This window comes from Misgurnus anguillicaudatus, chromosome 9, assembly GCF_027580225.2.
Source record: "Misgurnus anguillicaudatus chromosome 9, ASM2758022v2, whole genome shotgun sequence".
NCBI lineage: Eukaryota > Metazoa > Chordata > Actinopteri > Cypriniformes > Cobitidae > Misgurnus > Misgurnus anguillicaudatus.
In genome coordinates this window covers 27,327,739-27,352,451 of record NC_073345.2, presented here as the reverse complement: position 1 = coordinate 27,352,451, position 24,713 = coordinate 27,327,739, and the positions used below count along the sequence as shown (strand labels likewise).

The window sequence follows — 24,713 nt, the reverse complement described above, 5'->3', positions numbered from 1 at the left end:
GGAAATTGAGTTTTAAGGTCATTGAAAGCGAAAGTGTGAGTATTGCCGTTTTGGGGACTCTTATTATCAACTGCCACAATTTATTTTTGTTTGATTATTTTTCTTATTTTACCACATTTGTGTTTCCTCTTGCTAAGTCTTCACCTGGTACACAATAAATAGAGACAGATACAGACAGACAGGACTACACACATCGAATACATTTTTATTTAAAACATCCATATTTTGGTCATTTGCAATTACAAATTCTATAGTCACTTAAATAAGCCAGAACATAATGACATGATCTCATAACTTATTATTAATAAATATGAAATCCGTTAAAGATAAATTAAGTAAAAAAAATACATGGTGATTTTAGTACTTCATTGCTTCTGACAGGAACTCTGGGTGGATTATATAGTGTCCAACTTTATAGGGATTCACCACATGGAAGCAGCTGTGTCCTACTCTGCAAACCAAAACATCTTTATTTTAAAAGAAAAAAATTCCAGCCTTTGAGATTAATTAACACAGTCATGCCCAGCAGAACTTAATTTTTTGGAGGTTTTATAAATAAAATATGTGCAATTGGAAGTGAATTTTGTTCAGACGTTGTCCGACGTTTGGATAAAGTTATTTAATAATTAGTATCATTTTTAAATCTTTTTAAATTATTAACATATACTGTCTAAGCATATCAAAAAGGCAACAGTTTTACCCTCGGGTGTTTATTTGGGTTCGTGGTTTCAGAAGCCAGCCGGCAGGTGGCAGTGTACACACTGCAGAGGAAACACGTGCCTTTGAGTCTCTCTGGGGGCCCTGCATAAACTCTCCAGCATCTACAGGTAAAGAGAGGAAAAAGAGAAATGCCACTTTATGTGCATTTTTTAGGTATAGAGATGAACTGTTTGATTATGTCTGTTCGATTATGTCCAAGTGTCTGGTTATAATACACATTTTTGCATAAGGTAAATATGAAAAACTTTATGTAACTCTGCACAAAACATTTTATAGTGATTTGATTATTTATCTTACATTCTAGCTAAAAATACAACAGAAACCAGCACAGAAATTCTAATGCATTTAATAGTTATAATGGGAATAGTATTGGTTTTATTACGTACTTAATTTATTTTTAACAGAGACCTTTAACTCTGAAAGTGTTTGTGGGTCTCTGGTAATGTGTTGGGTTTCTTTGGTGGAAATGTAATTTGAAGGATGCAAATAGGGCTGCACGATTACGCCCCTGATATTGTAGTTGCGGCTATTGCTGTTGACGGTTAATAGATTTTACAATGAAGTTTTGAAATATTTTAAAACTTTCTGTGAAGCAGGTGCATGGTAAACATCCCAAACTAAATAATATAATGTAAATAACAAATAATTATGGAAGGTATGTTGTTAGTAAAAAATCCAGAACGGACACATCAACTTATCAATTTTAAAATCTCTGATACTGCCGAAATGCACAGAAATGAGCCCAAGTAGCAATGGCGGCCAGTGACTTCTTTTTTCGAGGGCGCATGATGCAAAGTTCGTCACAAGATGTATGTAGACCGTCATGTGTGGGGTTCGTAATTTCAAAATATGTGTTCAGCGCATCGACGTGCATCACGTGTCTTGTCAAAATAAGTGCCTGCTGCTGACGCGTCTAAAGGGTTTATGATAAAAGAGATGCTCGCGTTTGCCAGATACTCACATAATCTCATGCGTAATCAGAGTTTACTGTTAAGGGAGTGTCTTGCGTGTATTTTGTGAACGTAAGCGTCTCTTTTATCATAAACGGTTTTAATGCGTGTGCAGTAGGCACTTATTTTAACAAAACACGTGATGCACATGGTTAACATGACACTCCAAACACATATTTTGAAAACACAAGCAATACAAATGACACTCCGAACACATATTTTGAATTTGCGCCCCTTGGAAGAGCAGTCACGAGCCACCACTGCAAAATAGACAGCTGTAATTGAGGCTTTTGGAAATTATGTAATTGTTTAATTGTTATGTAATAATTTTGCAGCCATATGTGCGAACCAATAAACCCTACTGGAATAAGACTCAAAACACTCAATTTTGTGATGGTTTTAATTGTAATCAGCTGATGGTTTATAATAAGTATATGAAAACCATAAGAGTAAGAGTTTCTACAGTTTGTCAGCATGATACTGGAAACAACAGCAGTCATTTGTTTTAGGCAGCATTTGTACCTGGAAACTGGACCGATATGTGTCTGACTGGAGGTAAAAAGGAGGTAGAAGGAGATGTGGTCTGAAAGTGCTTTCGTGATCCGTATCCCGTCTGCAGCAGCCTTGGCATCAGGAAGTCCTGGGTGGCAAAAAAATTCTAATACCAACCCTTTTAAGTGCCACTTAATAGTAGGGCTGGGTATCGATTCAGATGTTCCAGATCGATTCAATTTCAATTTGATTTTTATACTTGATTTTCGATTCAACTCAATTAATATAGATTTAATACAAATACTAAATTTATAAAAAAAGAACATTAAACATAAGTGTACAAGGGTAATTAATAAAAAGAAATTAAGAGCCACAAACCTGTATATTAAACTCTTGTATTTTAGGTACACTTGGGTGCATTAAAACAGAACTCATCTCTAATTTTCAAATGCATGCAATTATGTTAAATACAATACAATTTTGATGCAAGATGAAAAATGTATGCTGAAAAAAGTCAGAAAAGTTTAGTAAAAAAAGACTAGTAATTAGATTAACGTTAATCTTACATTCAATGTTTGCAGAAAAAATATCGATTTGTGGCCTTTTGGAACCGATTTTGAATCGACCACGAAAAAAAACCCAGATTAATCGAAAAATAAATTTTTTGCCCAGCCCTACTTAATAGCCTGTAACAGTAACCTAGTTAGATTGTTTAGCTAACCTGGTTCTGTGGTTAGGAAACAATGTAACCAGAGCCACAAGACCCCCACATGTAGGATGTTTTACAGAATCAGGTTATGCAGTCTGGACTGATGAATTATTAATGTTCGTTCGTAAATATTGCCTGTTGGTTGCAGTCTATTACCCCAACACATTTACATTTAAGTATTTAGCAGACACTTTTATCCAAAGCAAAGTACAACACTGCGGACAACAATAAAGTGATTCATCACATGGAGGCAATAGTGCAGTATAAAGTAATACAATTTTAAACAACCACATTTAAGATAAAAAGAAACAAAATGCTAAACAAGTTAACCAATGAATGAGCTCAGTGGTAGAGCATTGCATTAGCCGTTCAAATGGTCATAAGTTTGAACCCAGGGAACCATACATACTGATGAAAAAAATGTACTGTAAGTCACTTTTGCATGATAGCATCTGGCAAATGCATAAATTTAAATAAATGTGCATGACTAATATTCAGACTTGATTATTAGTAAAAAGTCTAAATGTATTAAAGCAATGATACTTTAAAGATATATAATATATATGTCAGAGCTGGTGGTGTAGTGCAGTCTTCCGACATATGGTGCAGATGCACTTCCGGCCAATCCTGTACCCATCTCTCTGCCCTGTACTTTACTGTCCTCTCATATACACTGTCTATCAAATAAAGGCAAAATAGTCAATATATATATTTAATATATATAAAATAGCTAATTTTTTAAAGCAAACATCACAAAGGGGTTTACAGACCCATGTAGAGCAAAATGCTCCATGATTTATAGTGGTCCAGTTAAATATGATGATCTACTTCAAAACAACCTCAACAGAAAGTTCTGGTTCTTACCGGGCGTGGGTGAGGGTTGTTCCTGCGATACGCAGAAGACGGTCTGGGCCGGGTGGGTTTGACCTGAGCTGGGTAATTGAACTCTTCTGAGTAGGTGCTGCTAAAATGTAGTTGAGGACCCATTATTACTGCGTACACAAACAGACTGTCCGAAACTCACAGTATGTAGTACCTCCCTCACCGAAAACCCAACCTCATCTTCTACCTCACCTCCCTCTCTACATAACCTGTAGTTCACTTTCTCTATTCTGTATCTTTCATCTCTTTATCTCTCCATATATTATTTCTTTCATTCAGCTTTGTTATCTAACCCATTTCTGATCTGTGTCCCGGCTGTCATTGACTCAATTTAAGCTCAGACAAAAGGCACTTAATTACAAAAATGACATTTGAAATCATAAACACAAGTGCATTCTTTTGTGAAGTGATTTTGGTATTAGCTTCATGTTGGGGTTATACGCTCCAGTGAAGACTGAGAAAGAGTGAGCTGGAAATGGGATCCTGTGCACAGACATTCGTCTTTCATCACCGCCCCGGGTTTTCAACCCCCAGCTCTCTCTCTCTCTTTTATAGTCAGAATGCCAGAGATCAATAATTCAGTTTTGATCCTGTGTGATTTCTGTGGCATCTGCTCAATGCGGCTTGACTGTGTGTTAAACGGGTGTTTGTTTGGTGTTATTATAACAGCCTCTGGATATCTTCTCAGTGGGTCCCTCAAGGGTTCTTTAGGGGAAAATGATTAATAACTCTGAATAGAAGGACATTTGTTCATGTCTACAAACAAAACATAACAGTGACTCGAAGACAATATAAAACACTCTTAAACATAAAGGTGCTAATAAAGGGGACATATCATGAAAATCGGACTTGAAAAGCACCCCCACTCTGGCACAAACCATGAAAATACCTACTTTCACTTAAAGGGCTGTTTTTACGAAACCATTTAGAGTATAAGCATAACCATAGATATACATATCTATGAGCATAACAAGCATGTTGTTTCATTAGATAGAAGACACTTTGAGCTTCATTTTCCAGGTTTCAAAATTAATTTAAGATAAAAATTTAAAAAGTTAGAGAGGCTGAAGTACATTGTAATAATTTTTTTTTTTTGCATAACATCTTTTTTAATACTAAAAATCTTAATGATAAATATGTGTGTGAAACCTAGAAATGCAATGATGCCAAAGCCACAAATCTAAAGAAGTTATGTTTCACGTTTGAGGTCAATAGGCCCAAAAATGAGGTTCTTGCAAGAGTTTTTCTAAGACTAGTGCCTTTTCTAAGTGCCAGTCAGCCCCAAAATTATTTTGTTTACATGCATACACGTTCATTCTTCTTATTATTTGTCCTTATGTAAGCGTATAAAATGCAGTTTCCAGACCGGGAAATAAAACGTCACACAAAGATCGTTGGATTCGTTATCTAATTGGCTACACGTTCTGTCTATCAATATTTTCCATGAAGTCATTGGAGGAACGAGCGAGTCAGATGACGTCACGATATTTGACAGCGCTGTTTGGATATTATGTATTATGCTCCCGCCTACTTTTAGAAACAACGTTTGACCGCTGGCTTTGAACGCGACGCGAGTGTAATCTCATATACAAGTGTTACGATGTAAACAGTCCTCAGATTGTATATTACATTCTATTAGAAGACGTGCATGTGAAATCTGATGTAAACAATGCACAATATATCTATATTTCATGGATTATACGCATTTGTGGACAAAAATGGTCATTGGATGTACTTTATTGGAGAGTTTTTATGGGTTTTTCACACATCTGAAACAGACTGGATTCGATTCGCGATCGTTATACCAACACAAAGGTAAGGAGTCCCGTTTATATTTTGCATGTTGTCATCTGGACTTCTGTAACAAAATACTATATTTATGATGCTAGAGCATCTGTATCTCAAAACAGAGACCATACACTGATGCTAAACCTGTAGACCTTTTAAACGATGTGTAGTAATGCTAATATTATTATTGTTTGTAGACAGTGACTTAGGCTATATAGATATTGTTAGCAGCATTAAAAGAAAACTGACGTCTTTCCGCCCCCGAGCTAGTGCGCGCCGAGAGGTTAAGTGCTAATATTGGGTTCCCAGTGCTTCCATCCACCTAGAAAATGTAAAAAAGAAGAACCCAGTAACTTAGTTTTGGTAAACCATTCTCTGCAAGAAATATGGCATTGAAATTTGGCTCCCCTTGTGATGTCAGAAGGAGATAATACCCCCCCCCCCCCGTTTAATCTAACCATGGGACTGCCATTTAGTGCAGAGAGAAAGAAAAGGGGAGAGAGGGAGAGAGAGAGAGAGAGAGAGAGAGAGAGAGAGAGAGAGAGAATTGACAGCACAATTGAGTTTCAATTTTAACAAATCACAACTATGGCTATCAGTGTTTACATTTCATCAGCTCATTTGCATTTAAAAGGACACACCCAAAAATGGCACATTTTTGCTCACACCTACAAAGTGGCAATTATAACATGCTATAATAAATTTTCTGTGAGGTATTTGGAGCTAAAACTTCACATATGTACTCTGAGGATTTATTTTACATCTTAAAAAATCTCATAATAAGTGCCCTTTAAGGGTTCTCAATAGCAAAGCAATAAAATAACCATTTTGATGGTTCTCCAAAGAACCTTTTAGTTCCATAAACTTCCATAAAGGGACTTTGGTGTAGATCACAGATATGCTCTCTTTTACTTGGTCATCAGGTTGTCTTATAAAGTTGCTAATGATTTACAAATAAGTTTATTATTTTCTCCTCTGGATGTATCAAAGTTCATGAGTCATCATTTACTTTAGTCTCTCTCACTTTGTTGATATGTGAACATACAGTGACGTTCCTTTCAAAAGACAAGGATTTTGCAGATATGGAAATGGAAGAATTATATTTTATTTAAAAAAAAATCAAGATAAAACCTACAAAGTAACGATAATGTATCCTTTATAATCCACAAACAAGACTTCACATTTCTTTTTTGTGTAGATTGTGTATTACATTGGTCCTCTGATGTGTGATGCTTGGTCTTCCACAGTTCATTGGTGCTTGGCTTTAACTGTTGCTTTTAATTTCGTGTAGACGTTCCCAAAGTTCTAAACACAAAGCACATTGATCAAAACAACAAAATAGTAAAAACTTTTTTACTAAAAAATTGCTTATAATCTGGGATACAGGAAGAAAATAAAGAACTGATCCCAAACCAGCTGGTTATTGCGTTTGGTATACATTACACGTAAATATATTCACACCTGAATTGCGTAATAAACTATTCCAAGGTACCCAGCTATACAGCCTCCCAAAAACAGGTCAAAGGCAGCAGGCTTCACTCTGTATGCGATAACATTGAAGTAAAATAATTTTCAGTATAATCCATTCAGTACAAAAACAAACCTTGCTTTGAAGCCAATATAAGACTTACCTGTACATCATCATTGGTTGGTTCATTTTATCAAAGAAGGTGATTTCAGGATCCCTAAATTCAGATTAAATAGATTATCTTACACTGAAAAAAAATTATTTTCAAGAAAAAATATTGTAGTATTTTTGTTTTGTTTTCAGTAAAAATATCTAAAAATTCTTAAATTAAGATGCTTTTTCTTGATGAGCAAAAGGACCCAAGAAAATAAGTCTATTTTTTTAGACCAAAAATGTCAAATTTAAGTGATTTTGTGCATAAAACAAGCAAAAAACTCAGCCAATTGGGTAAGCAAATTTTTCTTACATTTTTCTTGAATTTAGTGTTTAAGAAAAATTTACAAGATTTATTTGCTTACCCCATTGGCAGATTTTTTTGCTTGTTTTATGATATTGATATTTTTGGTCTAAAAACTAGACTTATTTTCTTGGGTCGTTTTGCTCATTAAGAAAAATCATTTTAATTTAAGAATTTTTAGATATTTTTACTGAAAACAAGACAAAAGTACTAAGAATTTTTTTTTCTTGAAAATATTTTTTTGCAGTGTATATAGTAAAGTAAAGCATATGTAAAACTACAGAAAAATATATATTTTTGTATCACAGAAAATTTCTGTAATTTATCCCAGCTGCCGGAATTTTACCGTTAACAGAATTTTTTAGTTAAATATTTAAAATGTAAACATGCCAAAAACTGAGATTTTTAGGTTTAGGGTAAAAAGGCTCCACAAACTGAATGACAAAATCGAATATTGTGTGTGTTTGTCTGTGCGCGTGCGTGGGGGTGACCCAATTTAGTATTTGTATAAATATAAAAAAGATAAATAATGCTTTTAAATTTAAGGTGTGTGTGTACCTTCTGTCAAGGTGAAACGTGTGTCTATGGACCTGTTTTAGATAATGTTTGAACTCTTGCTCCAGGCTGTTCATCAAGAGTACATGTTTTGGCTCTCTGTCGAGCAGCTGAACTGCTCTGGGAACAGACGTCAACATGGTCATCAGTGCAGACAAACGGCTGTCCTGAATATCCTTAACACATCATAAACATAAACACACTGTCAAGGTGAACAGGTAATAACTGAAAGAGTTCACATGCTATGACACATGCACTATACAATTGTACATTTAAGCCATTTAAAGGTGCAATGTGGGACTTTCAGTGGCATTTAGTGGTGAGAATGTGAATTGCAACCAACGGCTCAGTACACAGCTCATCCTTTTTTTCGAAACGGATAGTAAAGCTACGGCAGCCATCACAGGACAAACATGTCATTTTCTGAGACAACATAGTAACAAAATGCACACTATAGAGCAGTTTGTCCATTTAGGGCTACTGTAGAAACATGGTGGTGGTACTGGTGGTACTTTCAAGTAAGGGGACCCGCGATGTACGTAGATAAAAATGGCTCATTCTGAGGTAATAAAAACAATATAGTTCATTATGTAAGTTCTTTATACACTGATAATATAGTTATGTAAATTATATTGCATTTCTGTCAAGAGATCCTTCTAAAAGTTACACATTGCACCTTTAAAATGAACAACAAATGAGAAAAAACACGAAAACTGATGATTACCAAACTGTTCTTGAACACCTGCATGTCTTTAGAAGAGCCCTACAGCACAAATAATAAAAATGGTAGAGAAAAGCAATTATAAGGACAGAACATACCGTGTTTTAAGGCAGAATAAATAAATACTCAAGTGGTTTTTGTGTGTGTTTCAAGGTTGAAGGATTCAAATCACAGTGAGCCTCTAAACGTGACCTCACCTTGTCTGAAAGGTTGTACATAAATCTTGCCAAGGACTCTGCAACAATAATGACGTTACGCTTGAGCTTCCTGATGTCCACCTGTGCCCTACATTCACAAGAAAAACTAATGTGAAAAACATCTAAGGTATTATTTAATATAATATAACATCTAATATATCATTTAATCCAAAACAAACTGAATTATTAGGTTTAACTGTGGTTGGATTTGTCTAGTTTGTCTCACACGGTGTCTAGGATAGACCCTCTTAGCTCCGATTTGGCGTTCTCAATGTGTGACAGAGTGAATCCTGGGATACGTCTCATCCCGAAGCGTTCATGCTCCCAGGCCACGGTGGTCTCCTGTAGGTTGATCTTCTTATGAACGGTACCAAATTTCACCGAAGGGAACCTGCCGGAGATCACCTAAAACATATCACAGGAGACTTTTATAGATGTGGTTTAAAGATGATTTTGATATCATACAACCCATAATACAGCCGAACCTTCTCCAACTGCTGAACGAAGGCAAACTGAGAGGTTCCAGGTTTAGGAGGTCGGGAAACATGCATGAAAAGCTCATCTCCGGTACCAAGAGAGTCCAGACAAAGAACAAATGCCACATTGTCATGCAAAAGACTGGATTCTGCAAGAGGTCATGAACTTTTGTTTAAAAGGGTACCGTCCTCGGGACCATATTTTGACAATTTTTTTAGTGTATGGACAGACTGGTGTCTAAAAATATTCATAAATGTGCAAAAGAGGTTGGTGTGTGCTGAACTTTTGTTTAGTTTAGTTTTTTGTTAACTTCATTTGATGAAACCTTCTGATATGAAGGCGTATCATTCTAGTTCATGACACATTTATTTTGACCACAATTGTTAAAGGAGAATGTATAGTAAATTTTTAAAAATTGCACATACCTGCATTGTCCATATTTTCCTCCAGCCAACGTTTGGTGCCCAGGAAATTATATTTACCAGCACCAGTAAGGGAGAACAGAAGGTGGTATCTGGGTCAGTGACAAAAATTGTGTGGCAAGATGAGAAACTCAAAAATCTTTTAAAAAAACTTGTTTTAAAAGCATGCATTTATTTCAATGCTCATATTGTATTTATGTTAATTTTATGCAATAAAAAATTACATTTGCACCATTTTTATTAAAGTTCAGACTGAATGGACCTGAAAATGTCAAATGGTGTAACCGCCAATTGTGCCAAAGAATGAGAAATATTTTATCCACCTTGATGGCATGTAAGCATAATTATAAAAAAAATCATTTAAAAATATAATTTTATTAATTATTTCTAAATGTCAATTTTAATGCATTTTGTAATATTTGTCCTGACATATGCAGAAAACTGCTCTGTTGTCTAAATAATCTTTGACAAATAATGTAAAATGTATGTTAAAAAAATCATATTACACTAAACTAGATGATTATATTTTATTTAAAAATTTTTATGAATATATTTATATTTTCATTTAAAAAAATACTAGTTACACCAATTGACACATAAGTTACACCACATTGACATTTTTCTAATTATCCCCCAAATATTCTTTCAAAATAAAATAAAACTAGAAATTTTAGAATCTGCAAATTATTTTTAAAATTTTAACCCTTTTACATTTAATCGAACCATACGGACACAAAATAATTAACATCACGTCATTGACCAATAAAACAAAGACCAGCAATAGTTAACAACTATGACATGTGACATTCAACATTCAGAATAAATAATTATCTATTTATTTGAGTATTATTTATTCTCAAATAAGTAATTGTATTAAAAATGTAAACAAAATACTTAAACATAAATTTATTCCAAAACTGAAGAAATCAGAAAGAATCAGAAAACTGAAAACAGGTAATTATAATAATGACTATGTAATGATTAAAAAAACGTTAAAATATATGAAAATATATGTTTTTTAAAGTTAAAACGACAATGTGCTATTAAATTTTTGAAATATTTACTTTAAATCTAAGGGGGTATTTCTAATAAATAATTTAGGGCAAGGGGTTCGGCTCACAAAAACGTTAGAAATCCACTGTATTAAAGGCATCAAACTAGCCAAAAAGTAACAGCTTTGCTGTATATAACAAAGCTGGAAGGAACTTACGAAGGCTGACTTCGTGGATCACTGTAGAGACGCTGAAAAAGTCGAACCAGCTCAAGGAGAATAGTGACCCCACTAGCATTAGAATCCGCACCATAGGCCAGCCACTATGAGAAAGGACATATGTACATATACATTTTGCTTATTTGTAATACACTAAAAGGTCAGTAATTATGCTAATTTTGTGACAGTTAATTCTCAGCTGTTTACAAAATAGATATCAGCTCTTGGTTTTATGTGTGATGGGTTATTATTTAAATAGTAAAAGCTTTATGTAATAAGATGTAATGACCTGTGAAGAGCTGAGTGATTAATTTGTGCTTGATTCATTTGGGAGCTGAAACAATCATCTCTCATTTTGGCTATGGCTCAAATTCTGCTTACAAATGACTACATTATCTTAAAAGCTACATAAATTAAAGTTACAGAGCTTCAATACAGCATGAATTCAATAAAATCATAACTGATGGACCATTTCAAGGTACGTTCTTACAGAGCCTTACAGCTTTTGCAAATAAACCACATCTTTCTATGAAATCCTCAGACCCGGAAAAGTCTGTGGGAATTTTGGCAGTTTGATCCCTTCCAATGATGATACTCCATAGGCCACTTGCCTGTATGAATTATACAATTATATAGTATGTACCATAGTAGGATAATTCAGGTTTTTTCTATAAAATTTCTATAAATAGTTTTTTGTGTTCGTGGCACGACTTTCATTTTCGTGTCATTTTATGTATTGTTTTCTCTTTTTATTCCTATTTTTAAATTATTGTCACTTAGGGTTAGATTTAAGGTTTGGGTTAGGATGTATTTTTTTATGTATTGGTTTCTACATGTTTTTCTTCCGCTTTTAAAACTATTCTCGCCTCGAGTTGGGGTTAGAGTTAGGTTTGGGTGTCTAAAAATGTAACCCCAACCCCAAGCGACAATGGTAAGAAAATAGGAAAAAACAATGAGAAAACAACACATAAAATGACACAAAAAAGAAAGTCGTGCCACGGACCCAAAAAAAATGTGTGCTCAAGACACGAAAAAAATCGTGTGTCATGGACACAAATAAATGAATCACATTTTTAATGACTATAACACGACTTTCCGTGAGATTAGTCTGGATTGTCCATTTTATGAATATCGTAAGACTGATCCCTTAGAAAAGATATAGCAACAAAATTCAGATCAGTCTGAAGACTTGTGGAAAGTTTGGTGGATATAGCTTGAAAGCTCTATAGGAGGAGTTACAGTCAACAGTTTTAACATTTATTTTAAATAAAAACACACGAAAAGTCGATCAGGGACTTTTAGAGATTTTACTTTATGAAAGCTGCGTTGAAATGACTTATTCCACAATACACCACAGCCTCGTGTACCTTACTGCTTATGTGTGTGCGTGTGCGTGCGTGCGTGCGTAAGTGCGTGTGTGTGTGTGTGTGTGTGTGTGTGTGTGTGTTTAACGAGGGTGACTTACAGGAGCAAGGCCAAACGAATCATAATGGGCTGTAATTACAATAGTGGGCAGATCTTCTCCAGATCCAGGAAGAACTCCCTTAAAATGAAGAAATAAATCGACTTAAGTGTCAAGTTTATTTATAGACCAACTCTAATGAACTGCAGAAAGTACAGTGTTGGGTAGAGATGTTGTTTGTGGCCAGTGCTCATGCTCACCTCCAAACCAATGATGGTGGTATCAGTAATAGGTTTGATGGGGGAGTTGCTAACTAATATTTGGAAGGACGTGGCAGTGATTATACTACGGAGAACTAGAAAAGAGTAAGAGAAAGAGTTAACATAAAATCACCACAGACTTGTCTACTGATATATGTATTACTGGTCAAAAGTTTGGGTCATTTGACCAAAATGTACTCTTCTTCTAAAAGGTGTATGCTTAAATGTGTGAAATTAGGGTTATTAGGGATATAAACGTGCAAACATATTCATTTTTTTATTAGAAAACTAACACTTTATTTTAAAGAACGTTTTCAAAATTGGTGACTTCGACTTCACAATGAAAAAGAGCAGCCTATAAGAGCACAGAATAGATTAACTACTTTCATTTTGTTTTCAAAGCATCAGGGTGACACATCAAGAAAGTGCTTGATAAAATGCCAAGAGTACATTTCTGCAAATTCTAGTCAAAAGATGACTAAACTAAGAATGCAAAATTATAACAAAGTTTTATTTATTTATGTATTTTTAGTCGCGACATAATTTCCGAAGTTATTTGTGTCATAAATTTACTATAAGCTCACGCAAAAAGGTGAAAAAACTTTTTAAAGTCTGTGTAAAGTCCGATATTAAATGTGTTCTCAGTTTGTGATACAACAGAAAAAATTTGATATTAACCACCCAGCCAAATTTGAATGATTTTAGCAACGGCAAACAAATAAAATAAGTTACCAAAATCTTGGAAAAACAGGCAGGATTCTCTGCTTTAAAATGCTGGGGGGGGATATCCGCTGTCTGCGCTAAAACCACGCCCACTTTCAATGTGATTTTGCATTCGGTTGTTTTAGGGGTGGGGCCATGCTCGGTGGCTCAAGTGCATCACTGAGACACTGTTTTAGCCCCGCCCAAATAATCCTGAACACAGAAATGTGGAAAAACTGTTTAACTCATTCCCTGCCAGCTTTTTTTTTAAGTTGCCCACCAGCCTTTGTGGGGATTTTCACCAAAGTTTTTTTCCTGCCTTGCAGGACAATTTTCAAAATGAAAGTACAGACCCTCTTCTTTTAAACAAACAAACAAAACGGAAAAAAAGATTCATCCTATCTTCATTTGTTCTCTTTTATAACCTCTCAAATATGGGTAGGTATCGTCAAAAATAAAAAATTTTGACCAAAAAGCTAAAGTAATAGCATTTTTGTAAATTACTTTTGTTAAAGATCAGATTCAGAACGAAGATCAAAACATACACGGAGTTTACGATGTTGTAGAATTAGCTGATGCTTCAGTTTTTTATAAACTGGGAAAGAGCGCCACCTGGATAATGACGGACTTAAATTTTACCATAAAAACTCGACAGCGAAGCGTCATTGGCAGGGAAATGTTTTCTCTTAAAGGAATAGTCTACTCATTTTCAGTATTAAACTATGTTGTTACCTTGACTGGGAAGAGTTGATGCATCCCTCTGTCATCTGTGTGCGTGCGCGTGGGCGGTGGAGCGCGCTGCGACACTTCGATAGCATTTAGCCCCATTCATTCAATGGTATCAAACAGAGATAAAGTTAGAAGTGACCAAACACATCAACGTTTTTTCTATTTAAGACGAGTAGTTATACGAGCAAGTTTGATGGTACAAAATAAAACGTAGCGCTTTTCTAAGCGGATTTAAAAGAGCAACTATATTTTATGGCGTAATAGCACTTTTGGGAGTACTTCGACTCGGCGCAGTAACACCCTCCCTCTCCCATTATGAGAGGGAGAAGGGGAGCGGACTTTTCAGGCGAGTCGAGGTGCTCCCAAAAGTGCTATTACGCCATAAAATATAGTTCCTCTTTTAAATCCGCTTAGAAAAGCGCTACGTTTTATTTTGTACCACCAAACTTGCTCATATAACTACTCGTCTTAAATAGGAAAAACATTGATGTGTTTGGTTACTTCGAACTTTATCTCTAAATGGTACCATTGAATGAATGGGGCTAAGCTAAATGCTATCGAAGTGTCGCAGCGCGCTCCAGCGCTTACGTGCACGCACACAGATGATAGAGGGATGTATCAACTCTTCTTAGTTAAGGTAATAACATAGTTTAATACTGAAAATGAGTAGACTACTCCTTTAATTGATGAGATAACTTGTCAATGGTGGTAAAGAGTTAACGGTGCAACTCCACTATTCAGTACTACACAGGTCAGTCTTTGTAACGTATTACAGCAATACATTTCCAACATTTATAACGTGTTTGGAAACAATTCTCTGAAATGACTCGGACCTTTAAAGCGAAAAGAAAGAGGCTGTTTACACTTGGTATTAACATGTGTTTTCGTCGATCGGATCACAAGTGGACGACGTTAATGCCAGGTGTAAACGGTGTTCAAAGCGTTTTGAGCTCGTCCACTTTCTGCCACTCTCAACCACATCCAGAGGTGGTCGAAACCACTTTCGATCGGATCGCTTTGGAGTTGCGGAACGCACATGTGGTTGAATGCGTTCGAACAGCCACACGCGACCGCCTTCTCTCTGCCCATTTATCTAATCTGAGGTATTAAACACAAGTTTTACATCTGGCGTGAACATTCGGTGAACAGCGCTATTTTTAGCCTTTCATTGATAAAACTAAGCGGCTGATCTCCGTAGTTTCGTTTTGAAAGCGTGTGAAAGTTGCTAGATCCTATTTCATCAATTGCGCTGAAAATTCAAAGAAAGCTCTTACATACTCATGTACAAAACTCTGTGCAGCATGTTTACTTGCTAAACAAGCAGTGCAGTCCGACATAATATTAGTTTGCATCCATATAAACTCATAATTACTCCCGCTCGGGTTTGAATGACAGCAGAGAGACTCGCCCACCGTCTCACAGACCACCCCCTCATAGTATTCAGCACAGAAGCGGTCGAAAGTGGACAAAAGAGACGGATTTAAATACCAGGTGTAAACGTAATGTGTCTCTCTCGTCCACTTGTGATCTGATCGATGAAAACACATCTTAATACCAAGTGTAAACAGCCCCAAAGTGACCTTACTTATAAATGGTAGCGTATATAAAAAATCTGCCTCTTTAATGTGCACCCTAATAATATAACTAACTGCAGCATTTACAACCTAAACTTTACATTGTTTTGTCTATGTTAATGTTTTCTGCTCACCTCTCACTAAGACAGAAGCCGATTTTGTGGCTGCGGCCTGATTGACCTCCTCATACATGAAGAGTAGTTGTTCATCCTCTGGGGCCACATACACGGGCATCAAAGTTTCCTTCTGTAAGACCTGAGACTCAGCCACCATGAAGCCCTGGAGATGATGGGAACATTCACATTCTGATCTTTACCTAACAAGGTTAGGAATTGATGGGTATCTAAAGCAATCTTCTTGATGTTAGAGATCTCAAATACTAGTGCCCATGTCACCCTTATAAAAGACTAGTTTATGTATTCATGTATTTATGCATAAATGTTCCACAATTAATACATACAAAGTGGAATCAACAAACAAACGCTTGAGCACAGAAAAAAACTCACAAACGTACAATATTGGCTTTTAATGACCTACATTTAGATGAATGCGTTTGGGTGATTCTCACCAAATTAGATTTATGAGGTGTCATGACACATTTTAATAAAAAAGTAAATGCAAAGTAAGAGTATTAAAATAAGAAGCATACAGTTACAAACATCTCTTCATGTACTATTTTGCACATGATTTCAAATGACATCATACAAACCAATTTTGTTGTTTTTTCCACATTTAGGGGAAAAATTTCATTACCGCAACGTGTCCATGACTGGATTTGGGTTCTTTGACATGGAAATATTTATAATTAAAAAATCTAAAAAATAAAAAGCTCCAGTGCATGTTATACTATAAACATTTACAGTAAAGAAACATGTAGTATTTGGTGATCATTGGTAAATGTAGACACAATAATAAGGAATATAAATGTGTACAAGACCAATTTTCTCATCCTCCGCAACAATTCTCAATCATTGTTTAAGCCCTAAAAGAACTAACATTTAAAATAATTGTTGGAAGGGAAATAATTGACTGTGACACTCAAGATGGCTACCAGGTAAGCAGTTCTTATTTGTTCTCTCCAGGAAAAAGTAAAAATTTTGTTTGTCATAGTACCTAGACAACTTTTTAGTTCTCATTACCGAAAAATGAGTTTGTAAATGCATATATTTACTGTAATATCATGTTGCGGTAATGATAATTTTTGATAATGATAATCTAAAAAATGTAAATAATTCTATAGAAAACATTTTTTAAATCTTCTTAAAATAATGGTTATAGTAAGTTCAGACCTTAATCTTATATGTGCAAAAAAAAATTGGCTTCAATGGGGCTTCTAAGTCTGGATTTTGTGAGAATCACCCGTTTGGCAGATGCTTTTATCCAATTTATCATATTATTCCCTGGGTTCAAACCCTTGACCTTTTGCACTGCTTAGTTACGCTATGCTCTACCACTGAGCTATACAGACCTGTACTATGTCCTGTGGTACAGCAGAGATGTTTTTGGGGAGTATTATTAATACTGCCGCTGCCTTCTGTCTTGTGGCTTCTAGGTAGCGTTCTTCAGTTAAATCAGGCAGTTTCATGATCACACAGCGTCGAGTCAGACTCGTGTCTGCAGCCGAGCGTGCTTCTGCCACCACTATAGCTCCACGACACCCTGTGAGTCAAAAGTCACAATAAATATCACACTTAGGCTATGTGTTATTATCATATTCTAATATAAGGTTTAAAAATAAATAATCCGGTGATTGGTTTTTATGTTCTACCAAATCAGGAATTTATGCCACAGTGGCTTGCCATTTTACATTTTTAGGAAGGAATCAACTTTTAAAGGTGCCGTAGAATGTAAAACTGTATTTACCTAGGCATAGATGAATAATAAGACATGTTAATGACATATCATGAGCCTCAAACATGATTGTTTCCTCTTTCTTATGTAAATCTTGTGCATGCAAAAGACAGCTGGAAAACAAGCCAATCTCAACATAACACTGACTGTGTGTGACGTTAAAGTCGAGATGTTGCCCCCAACACTAAACTACACATTAAATTAAGTGCAATGTTGTTACAATGCTAAAAGCAAAAATGTGACTGCAGAGTTAGCGCCATATGCTAGTTAAAGGATTAGTCCATTTTCTTTAAAAAAATCCAGATAATTTACTCACCACCATGTCATCCAAAATGTTGATGTATTTCTTTGTTTTGCCTTCCAGAAAATGTTCTTCTTTTAATATATTAACATACAATATTCCAAATGAAAGAACAGACCCTCTGCTTTCAAACAAAAAAAAACGTTTCATCCTAAATGAAAGACACGGACATGCAGCAGCTTGCCCTAGGGCAATACTTCCGGGTTTAAAAAGTTGCGGAAGGGCGCCACCTGGTGGATAATAGCGGTATTGCGGAAAGACGGAAAATCTCGTCATTGGCGGGGAAGCGTTTTCTCTTAATTGACGAGATATCTCGTCAATGGCGGTGAAAGAGTTAAAGTCCATTAAAATTAGAAAAATACTGGAATGTTTTTCTCGAAAAACATAATTTCTTCTTGACTGAACAAAGAAAGACATCAACATTTTGGATGACATTGTGGTGAGTAAATTATCTGAATTTTTAAGAAAATTGACTAATCCTTTAATGCTATATGCCACCGTTTAGGCTGCCAAGTTCTACTATTGACATTACAGTTACGTTTTGCAGGTCCATGCTGAAAAAACACAAACTAACTACTCAGAAACGTCCATTAACAATCTCCAAACAATTAGTTATTCCTCAAATTCAGTATTTTCATCTTATCAGGCTCAAACATAAGGTATGTTCACACATACACAGAGCTATTCAAAAGAGCTGCTCTGAGAAACAGCCAATCAGAGCAGAGCTCAACATTATTTTTCATGACCCTTTCAAAAAAGGTAATAATAGATCATTTAATTCTGGGGACAAATCCTAAGGTTGTAAATGTACATGTAAAATCATTTCTGGATTATTTTTGCACTTAAAGTCAGATACCTTCTATGTATCAGAAAACAATGTAACATATTGTATCAATGCATTCTTTGGCACCTTTAAAGTAATAGTTTTTAAAGTCATCTATCATTTACATACTGTATATTCATTTAGAGGATGATTTTATCCAAAGTAACTTACAAATGAGAGAACATTTGTCAATGAAGTGTAGTCTATAAAGCAATGTTTACAAGAATACAGTTATAGATAGAGAAAGAAGAACAACACAGATTTTTCTTCCCAAAGTGGACAATCCAAGTGTGTTACCATATTTTTCCTGATGCAAGTTGTATTGTTGCATCCTGTAGACATTGAACTCATAGGATGAGGCTGCAGTCAGTGCAGACGCATGCAAGAGATGCGCAGACAGCAGCAGCAGCGCAGCCACTTGAGAGGTTCTGAGATTCATGGTGACACTCCACATATGAGTCTGCCAAACTTAACTACAGATTTATGAGAAATAAAGAAGACTGTGCATTAACAAAACAATATGAAATATTTAATAACAATATCAATTAACACATTTACATTTCAATATGAATTATAAATTATTTTTTACAAATTATACGCTGACTCTATGCAAATGAAATATGCACACATTAGGTGTGCAGCTCAATGTATGTACAAATTCTGTACTCTTAATGAACATTACATTCCAACGGGTACTCAAAATAATTGCAAAGTGTCGACTAACATCTTAGCACTTAACACCAAGATGTTAATAATAGTGTGAGCGCACTTAAAAGCCTATAAAATATAATTAGATGTGCAAGAGAAGTAATTGAAAGTTTGTACATTATAAAGACCCAGCATGATTAAAGTAGTTTGATACTCACCTAACATCCAGGCTGGTTCTCCCTAAGTGCGGGACAGCTATCCGTCTTTTGCTCTGATCAGTTTATATTGTCCAAAACAAGGCAAAGGGAAAGGGGGTGCAAGACTTACAAAGGCCTGCATGTAAGCCTACAGCACCATCTGGCCCAGAAGGGATCAACTCGGGCTAATCAGTTCTCTCCTCCAATACTTGACCTACAACAGTTTCTCTCATAGTTTCTTCTTCCATCTATTACATCTTCAAAATGTCATAGACAGAATCTAATAATTTCTGAAAAAATATTGTGTACTTTGGTTCCATTAGTACCTTTGGTATGCACTCTTTAGTACCAATATGTACATCTGAGGTACTAATATGACCTTTTTAGGTGCAAATGTGTAATTTTTGACCATTTTAAAATTTTTATACCACTAGTTTTTGGAAGTATCCACTGCATATATGACATATTTATAGTTATGACATATAGTTAATACACTGTATTTTTGTAAAATACACATATATTTTTATGTTACTTTAACCTAAAAAATTAAACAATTTCAACTTGATTGTATAAGTTATCCCAAAACTTAAAATAGTAGGTTAAATCATACCCGTCAACATTGTGATTTGAAAATAAGGGAAATTTCCTCAACCCTACCCTTCTGTTTTCATTATATGTAAGGGAATGAATGAGGTGACTGCAAAAAATGACTTTTTATTTAGTAGTTTACTAGTCTTGTTTTAAGTACACTGTGAAAAAATTCAGTAGAAATTACAATGTTATTGCGGCTGGGTTGCCGGTAATTTACCGCAGATTTACACTTACTTTATTCACTGGCAAGAGTTTGTTCAAAGTCAAATAAATTCTAAATATTAACAAGTCTTTATCTTTACAGAACAAAACTATACAATAACAGTCTCATGCAAAGCATTCTGGGAACCAGAAATAATCATCAACCTTTTTCTGTTTGCTTCAGATTTTGTTTCCCAGAATGTTTTGCTTGATGCTGTTTTTTTAGTTTTACTCTGTAAAGACAAAGACTTGTAAATGTTTAATGTTCATTTAACTTTAAACAAAATGTTGCCAGTGAAAAACATAAATTTAAATCTACGGTAAGTTACCGGCAACCCAGCAGCAATTTCTGCGGAATTTTTTTAAAGTGTACAAATATCTAACAATTTTTAAATCAAGATATTTTCTTAATGAGCAAAATGACCTAAGAAAATAAGTCTAGTTTTTATACAAAAAAAATCAAACTGCCAATGGGGTAAGAAAAAAAATCTTGAAATAAGTTTAGTTTTCTAGTTTTTTCAAACCCCACTGGCAGATATTTTTGCTTGTTTTAATCACAAAATCACTTAGATTTGAAATTTATTTTCTTAGGTCATTTTGCTCATCAAGAAAATGCATCTTGCTTTAAGAATTTTCTTTTAATATTTGTACTGAAAACAAGACATTTTAAAGAAAAAAACTCTTAGTGTTTTTGTCTTGTTTTCAGTAAAAATATATTAAAATTCTTAAATTAAGGTGTTTTTTTCTTGATGAGCAAAACAACCCAAGAAAATAAGTCTAGTTTTTAGACCAAAAATATAAATTTTAGTGAATTTGTGCATAAAACAAGCAAAAAAAGCTGCCAATGGAGTAAGCACATTTTTCTTGATTTTTTTCTTGAATTTAGTGTTTATGAAAAATGTTCCAAGATTTTTGCTTACCCCATTGACAGATTTTTTTTTGCTTGTTTTATGCACAAAATCACTTAAATTGGATACTTTTGGTCTAAAAACTAGACTGATTTTCTTGGGTCGTTTTGCTCATCAAGAAAAAGCATCAAGTTGACATAACTTAAGACAAGTTAAAAATCTTTAACTTAATTTTTTAGGTTAAAGTAACATTGTGTTGATGATTGGACAAAAATGCTGTATTTCTTTACAGTTTGTGTTTAAATGCTTGAAAATACTCCTGTAAACAAAAACATACGTGTGCCAAACAATTTCTTTCAACGGAAAACTAAAATTTTATTTGACTTTAAAGAAATGGATTGAACATTAAAGAAAAAGCAGCCAATAAGATCCCAGAATATTTGCACTTTAACACTATTACACTTCAGATAATAAAATATAACACAGTTTTTAATTTATTCTGGACAGACTTAGCCACAACATTATACCTATAGTTACATTTGTGTTATGTTAGCTATAATTTAATGAGTCTACTATTATTCTGTAATTTGTAAAAATAAAATAAAGAATTACTGATAGTTGTTTATAATAAAAACACAAAACAAAATAGAGTTGCAATTGTATATTTCATATGTATTCACATATAATGCTTCACTACACAGAACAATAACATTATTAAATACTGGTATGGAAACTCCTCATGTATCTATACAATCATATTTACTGACAGAAGGGGATAAACATGAAAACAAATGTCAAAACAAATGTCTATGTTAAAAAAAAACATTTTTTATCAATAAATTAAAAACATGTTACTGTAAATAAATAAAATGACTCTCTGTTTAGCTTAATTTAAGGCAAACTCTTATTCAGTCTAGTAACAGATCGTGTAAAATAATTCAAGCGATAACATACAAAGGTGCATTAACTTCACCCAAAGCAGGGATAAGGTGTTGAAATGACACACATACACAGATGCAAAAACCAGTCAGTCTTGTGGCACATCTGCATCCCATAGCAGTTTATGACCCTATACAGATGGTGGATAAGTGTGAGGTTATAGAATAAATCTATTGCTACGCTAAAAGCTTTTCCACAGAAACATACATGACACATGGCAACCAGAGCTTTAAATGGCAAAGCAGTTTGACAATGTTTATCTGCATGTCAATACAGCAATGAAAAAGCAACAGAGTTGCAGTGTTGTGCATTTAGTGGAAAACATCAAAATAATAATACAAACATCAAATATTAGGTTATTACATTTATACATTGAAATTTCCCTTCATACACTCTCCATATGTAGTATATTGGATGAAAAACAGAGTGTTGGTAGTGTAGTGCTTAGCGTGGGGGGCGACTTATAAGATAAGGTGCTCTGGAAGTTTTACAAAATAAAGAAAATATGAATAAGAAACTCCTCATACAATTGCGGGACACACAGAAGACACAAATACTGTGAAAATCTGTATAATTGCTCACATGAGAGGAAACATGGCAACCAATGTTGTTTCTGAGCAGCACCCTGTTTTAAAACACATCTACTGTCTGACGGGATGATATTGCACTTTAAAGGAAAACACCACCGTCTTTCAACATTTTACTATGTTCCCACCTCAACCCAGATGAACCAACACATACCCATATTTTTTCAATGCGTGCAATTTTAATCTTTGTACGGCACTTCTGGAACGTGTTAGCATTTAGCCCAGCCCCACTCATTCCTATGGCTCCAAACAAAAGTTTTATTTTGTGCCACCATACTTACTCGTGTAACTCATGCAATAGTTTTTAAATTGAGAAAACATGGAAGTGTTTGGTGGCTTCTAAATTCATCCCTGTTTGGAACCATAGGAAAGAACGGGGCCGGGCCAAATGCCAACACATTCACGACACGCCGTACAAATATTAAGTGCACGCATTGAAAAAAGATAGGCAGGCATCAATTCATCCAAGTTGAGGCAAGAACACAGCAAAACACCGAAAAACGGTGGTGTTTTCCTTTAAAGTTACTCCAAGTGTGTGCTAAACTAAATGTAAAATCGATTTCTGGGGTCATTTATGTCCGTTGGCCATTGGCGTAGCTTTTACCGATCAATCAAATTTTAAACTAAAGATAATGTATTTTATGCATTTTGGCACAAATTTGAGATTTTTGGAAATATGTATCTAGTAACTACCACTATTACTTTTCCTGTCCTAATACGCTTCACAACAATTCTAAAATCAAAGTGGTCTCACAAATGAAACCCCTCATATTACTGTATCATTGCTATATCCTGAAATCGTACTAAATCATTGCATCTTTAAACTAGTCTATGTCTCTGTGACATATTAGCCTACAAGTCCCTTAGTCTGGTAACCGTGTTGTTCATTCCCAGACATTATAATGAAATATGATGTAAATATTTTTGCAGATCGGTGTGTGTAAGGATATCGCAGAGTATGTCCTTCATTGGCGTGCTACAAAGCTACTGGTAATATATATTAATACATAAGAAAATATAAAGAGGAATCTAAATTATCCAGGCTGGGAAACAGATTCTTCTGCTTAATGTAAACTGTCAGAAAAAAAGATGCAAAAGCGGTCACTTGGACGATACACTTCCCAATACGTACCATTTAAGTACCAATATGTATTTTGTGAGGTACCACTATGCATTCTTTACGTACCAATGTGTACTTTTTTAAAGGGTACTGCCCCAGTGACAGCTTGTGTACCTTTCTTCTTAGTGTACACACTTTTATTTGACAAAGAAAACATTTGTATTTGATAACATAAAGTATGAGCTAAACAAAGGTGGACCTCCTAGATCCGAGATTCTCAACCAAATAAAAAATAAGGGCTATAAAAAGCCGATAATTATTGAAAAATTATAATTGTGTGTTTTATTCAATAAAACACGTTCTGTTACTCCCTACATCATCTGTAAATGATGTCTCCTTTTGTAGATGACACTTCTACCTATACATGTACCTTTATATGCAATTGAGACACCAGACAGAGGTAGATTACTGCAACAGTGTTCTAAAGAGACACTCCACTTTTTAAAATAATATGCTAATTTTCCTTTTGCAATCCATTCAGCCAATCTCCGGGACTGGCGGCACCACTTTTAGCATAGCTTAGCATAATCCATCACGCTCAGAAATGACCAAAGAGTTTTTATATTTTTCCTATTTAAAACTTGACTCTTCTGTAGTTATATCGTGTACTAAGACCGACAAAAAAAATAAAAGTTGCAATTTTCTAGGCAGATATGGGTAGGAACTATACTCTTATTCTGGCGTAATAATCAAGGACCCCGCCGCCGCAACATGGCTGCAGCAGGCGCAACCATACCACGCAGTGCCCGAAAATAGTCCCCTGTTATTGAAGTTACCAAGGGGACTATTTTGTGTGTTCGTAATATCATTGCGCCTGCTGCAGCCATGCCACGGCAGCAAAGTCCCCGATCACCACGCCGAAATGAGAGCGCATTGCTAATGGTCTAATCAG

The 24,713-nt window shown here is 34.9% G+C and overlaps 2 protein-coding genes and 1 long non-coding RNA gene across 5 annotated transcripts; 1 reads left to right on the top strand and 2 right to left on the bottom strand.

Annotated features, from left to right (window-relative positions):
• Positions 1–187: 187 nt before the first annotated feature.
• On the bottom strand, positions 188–3,931 carry LOC129424085 (uncharacterized). Its single transcript, XM_055180656.2, has 4 exons — positions 3,736–3,931; positions 2,193–2,310; positions 701–821; positions 188–451 (listed from the first exon to the last, which is right to left on the bottom strand). The coding sequence occupies exons 1-4, from the start codon at positions 3,856–3,858 to the stop codon at positions 358–360; spliced, it is 456 nt and encodes a 151-aa protein (XP_055036631.2). The 5' UTR covers positions 3,859–3,931; the 3' UTR covers positions 188–357.
• Positions 3,932–6,460: 2,529 nt separating this feature from the next.
• Positions 6,461–19,838, bottom strand: LOC129424201 (BOS complex subunit ncln). 2 transcript variants are annotated; one of them, XM_055180800.2, is made up of 16 exons: positions 19,557–19,838; positions 18,988–19,163; positions 17,184–17,374; positions 15,850–15,994; positions 12,711–12,805; positions 12,514–12,591; positions 11,049–11,152; positions 9,842–9,930; positions 9,425–9,564; positions 9,166–9,344; positions 8,940–9,027; positions 8,746–8,784; positions 8,025–8,197; positions 7,173–7,226; positions 7,003–7,081; positions 6,461–6,846 (listed from the first exon to the last, which is right to left on the bottom strand). In XM_055180800.2, exons 2-16 carry the CDS (start codon positions 19,142–19,144, stop codon positions 6,790–6,792), a joined length of 1,668 nt encoding a protein of 555 aa, XP_055036775.2. In that variant the 5' UTR covers positions 19,145–19,163; positions 19,557–19,838; the 3' UTR covers positions 6,461–6,789. The 2 variants fall into 2 exon arrangements, with proteins under 2 accessions (XP_055036775.2, XP_055036776.2); XM_055180801.2 differs by lacking the exon at positions 6,461–6,846 and having other exon boundaries at positions 7,004–7,081; positions 8,057–8,197.
• LOC129424202 (uncharacterized) lies at positions 8,095–9,264 on the top strand. 2 transcript variants are annotated; one of them, XR_008637992.2, is made up of 3 exons: positions 8,095–8,231; positions 8,896–9,066; positions 9,156–9,264. It is a non-coding gene; the product is annotated as an uncharacterized lncRNA (long non-coding RNA). The 2 variants fall into 2 exon arrangements; XR_008637991.2 differs by having other exon boundaries at positions 8,095–8,239.
• Positions 19,839–24,713: the final 4,875 nt, after the last annotated feature.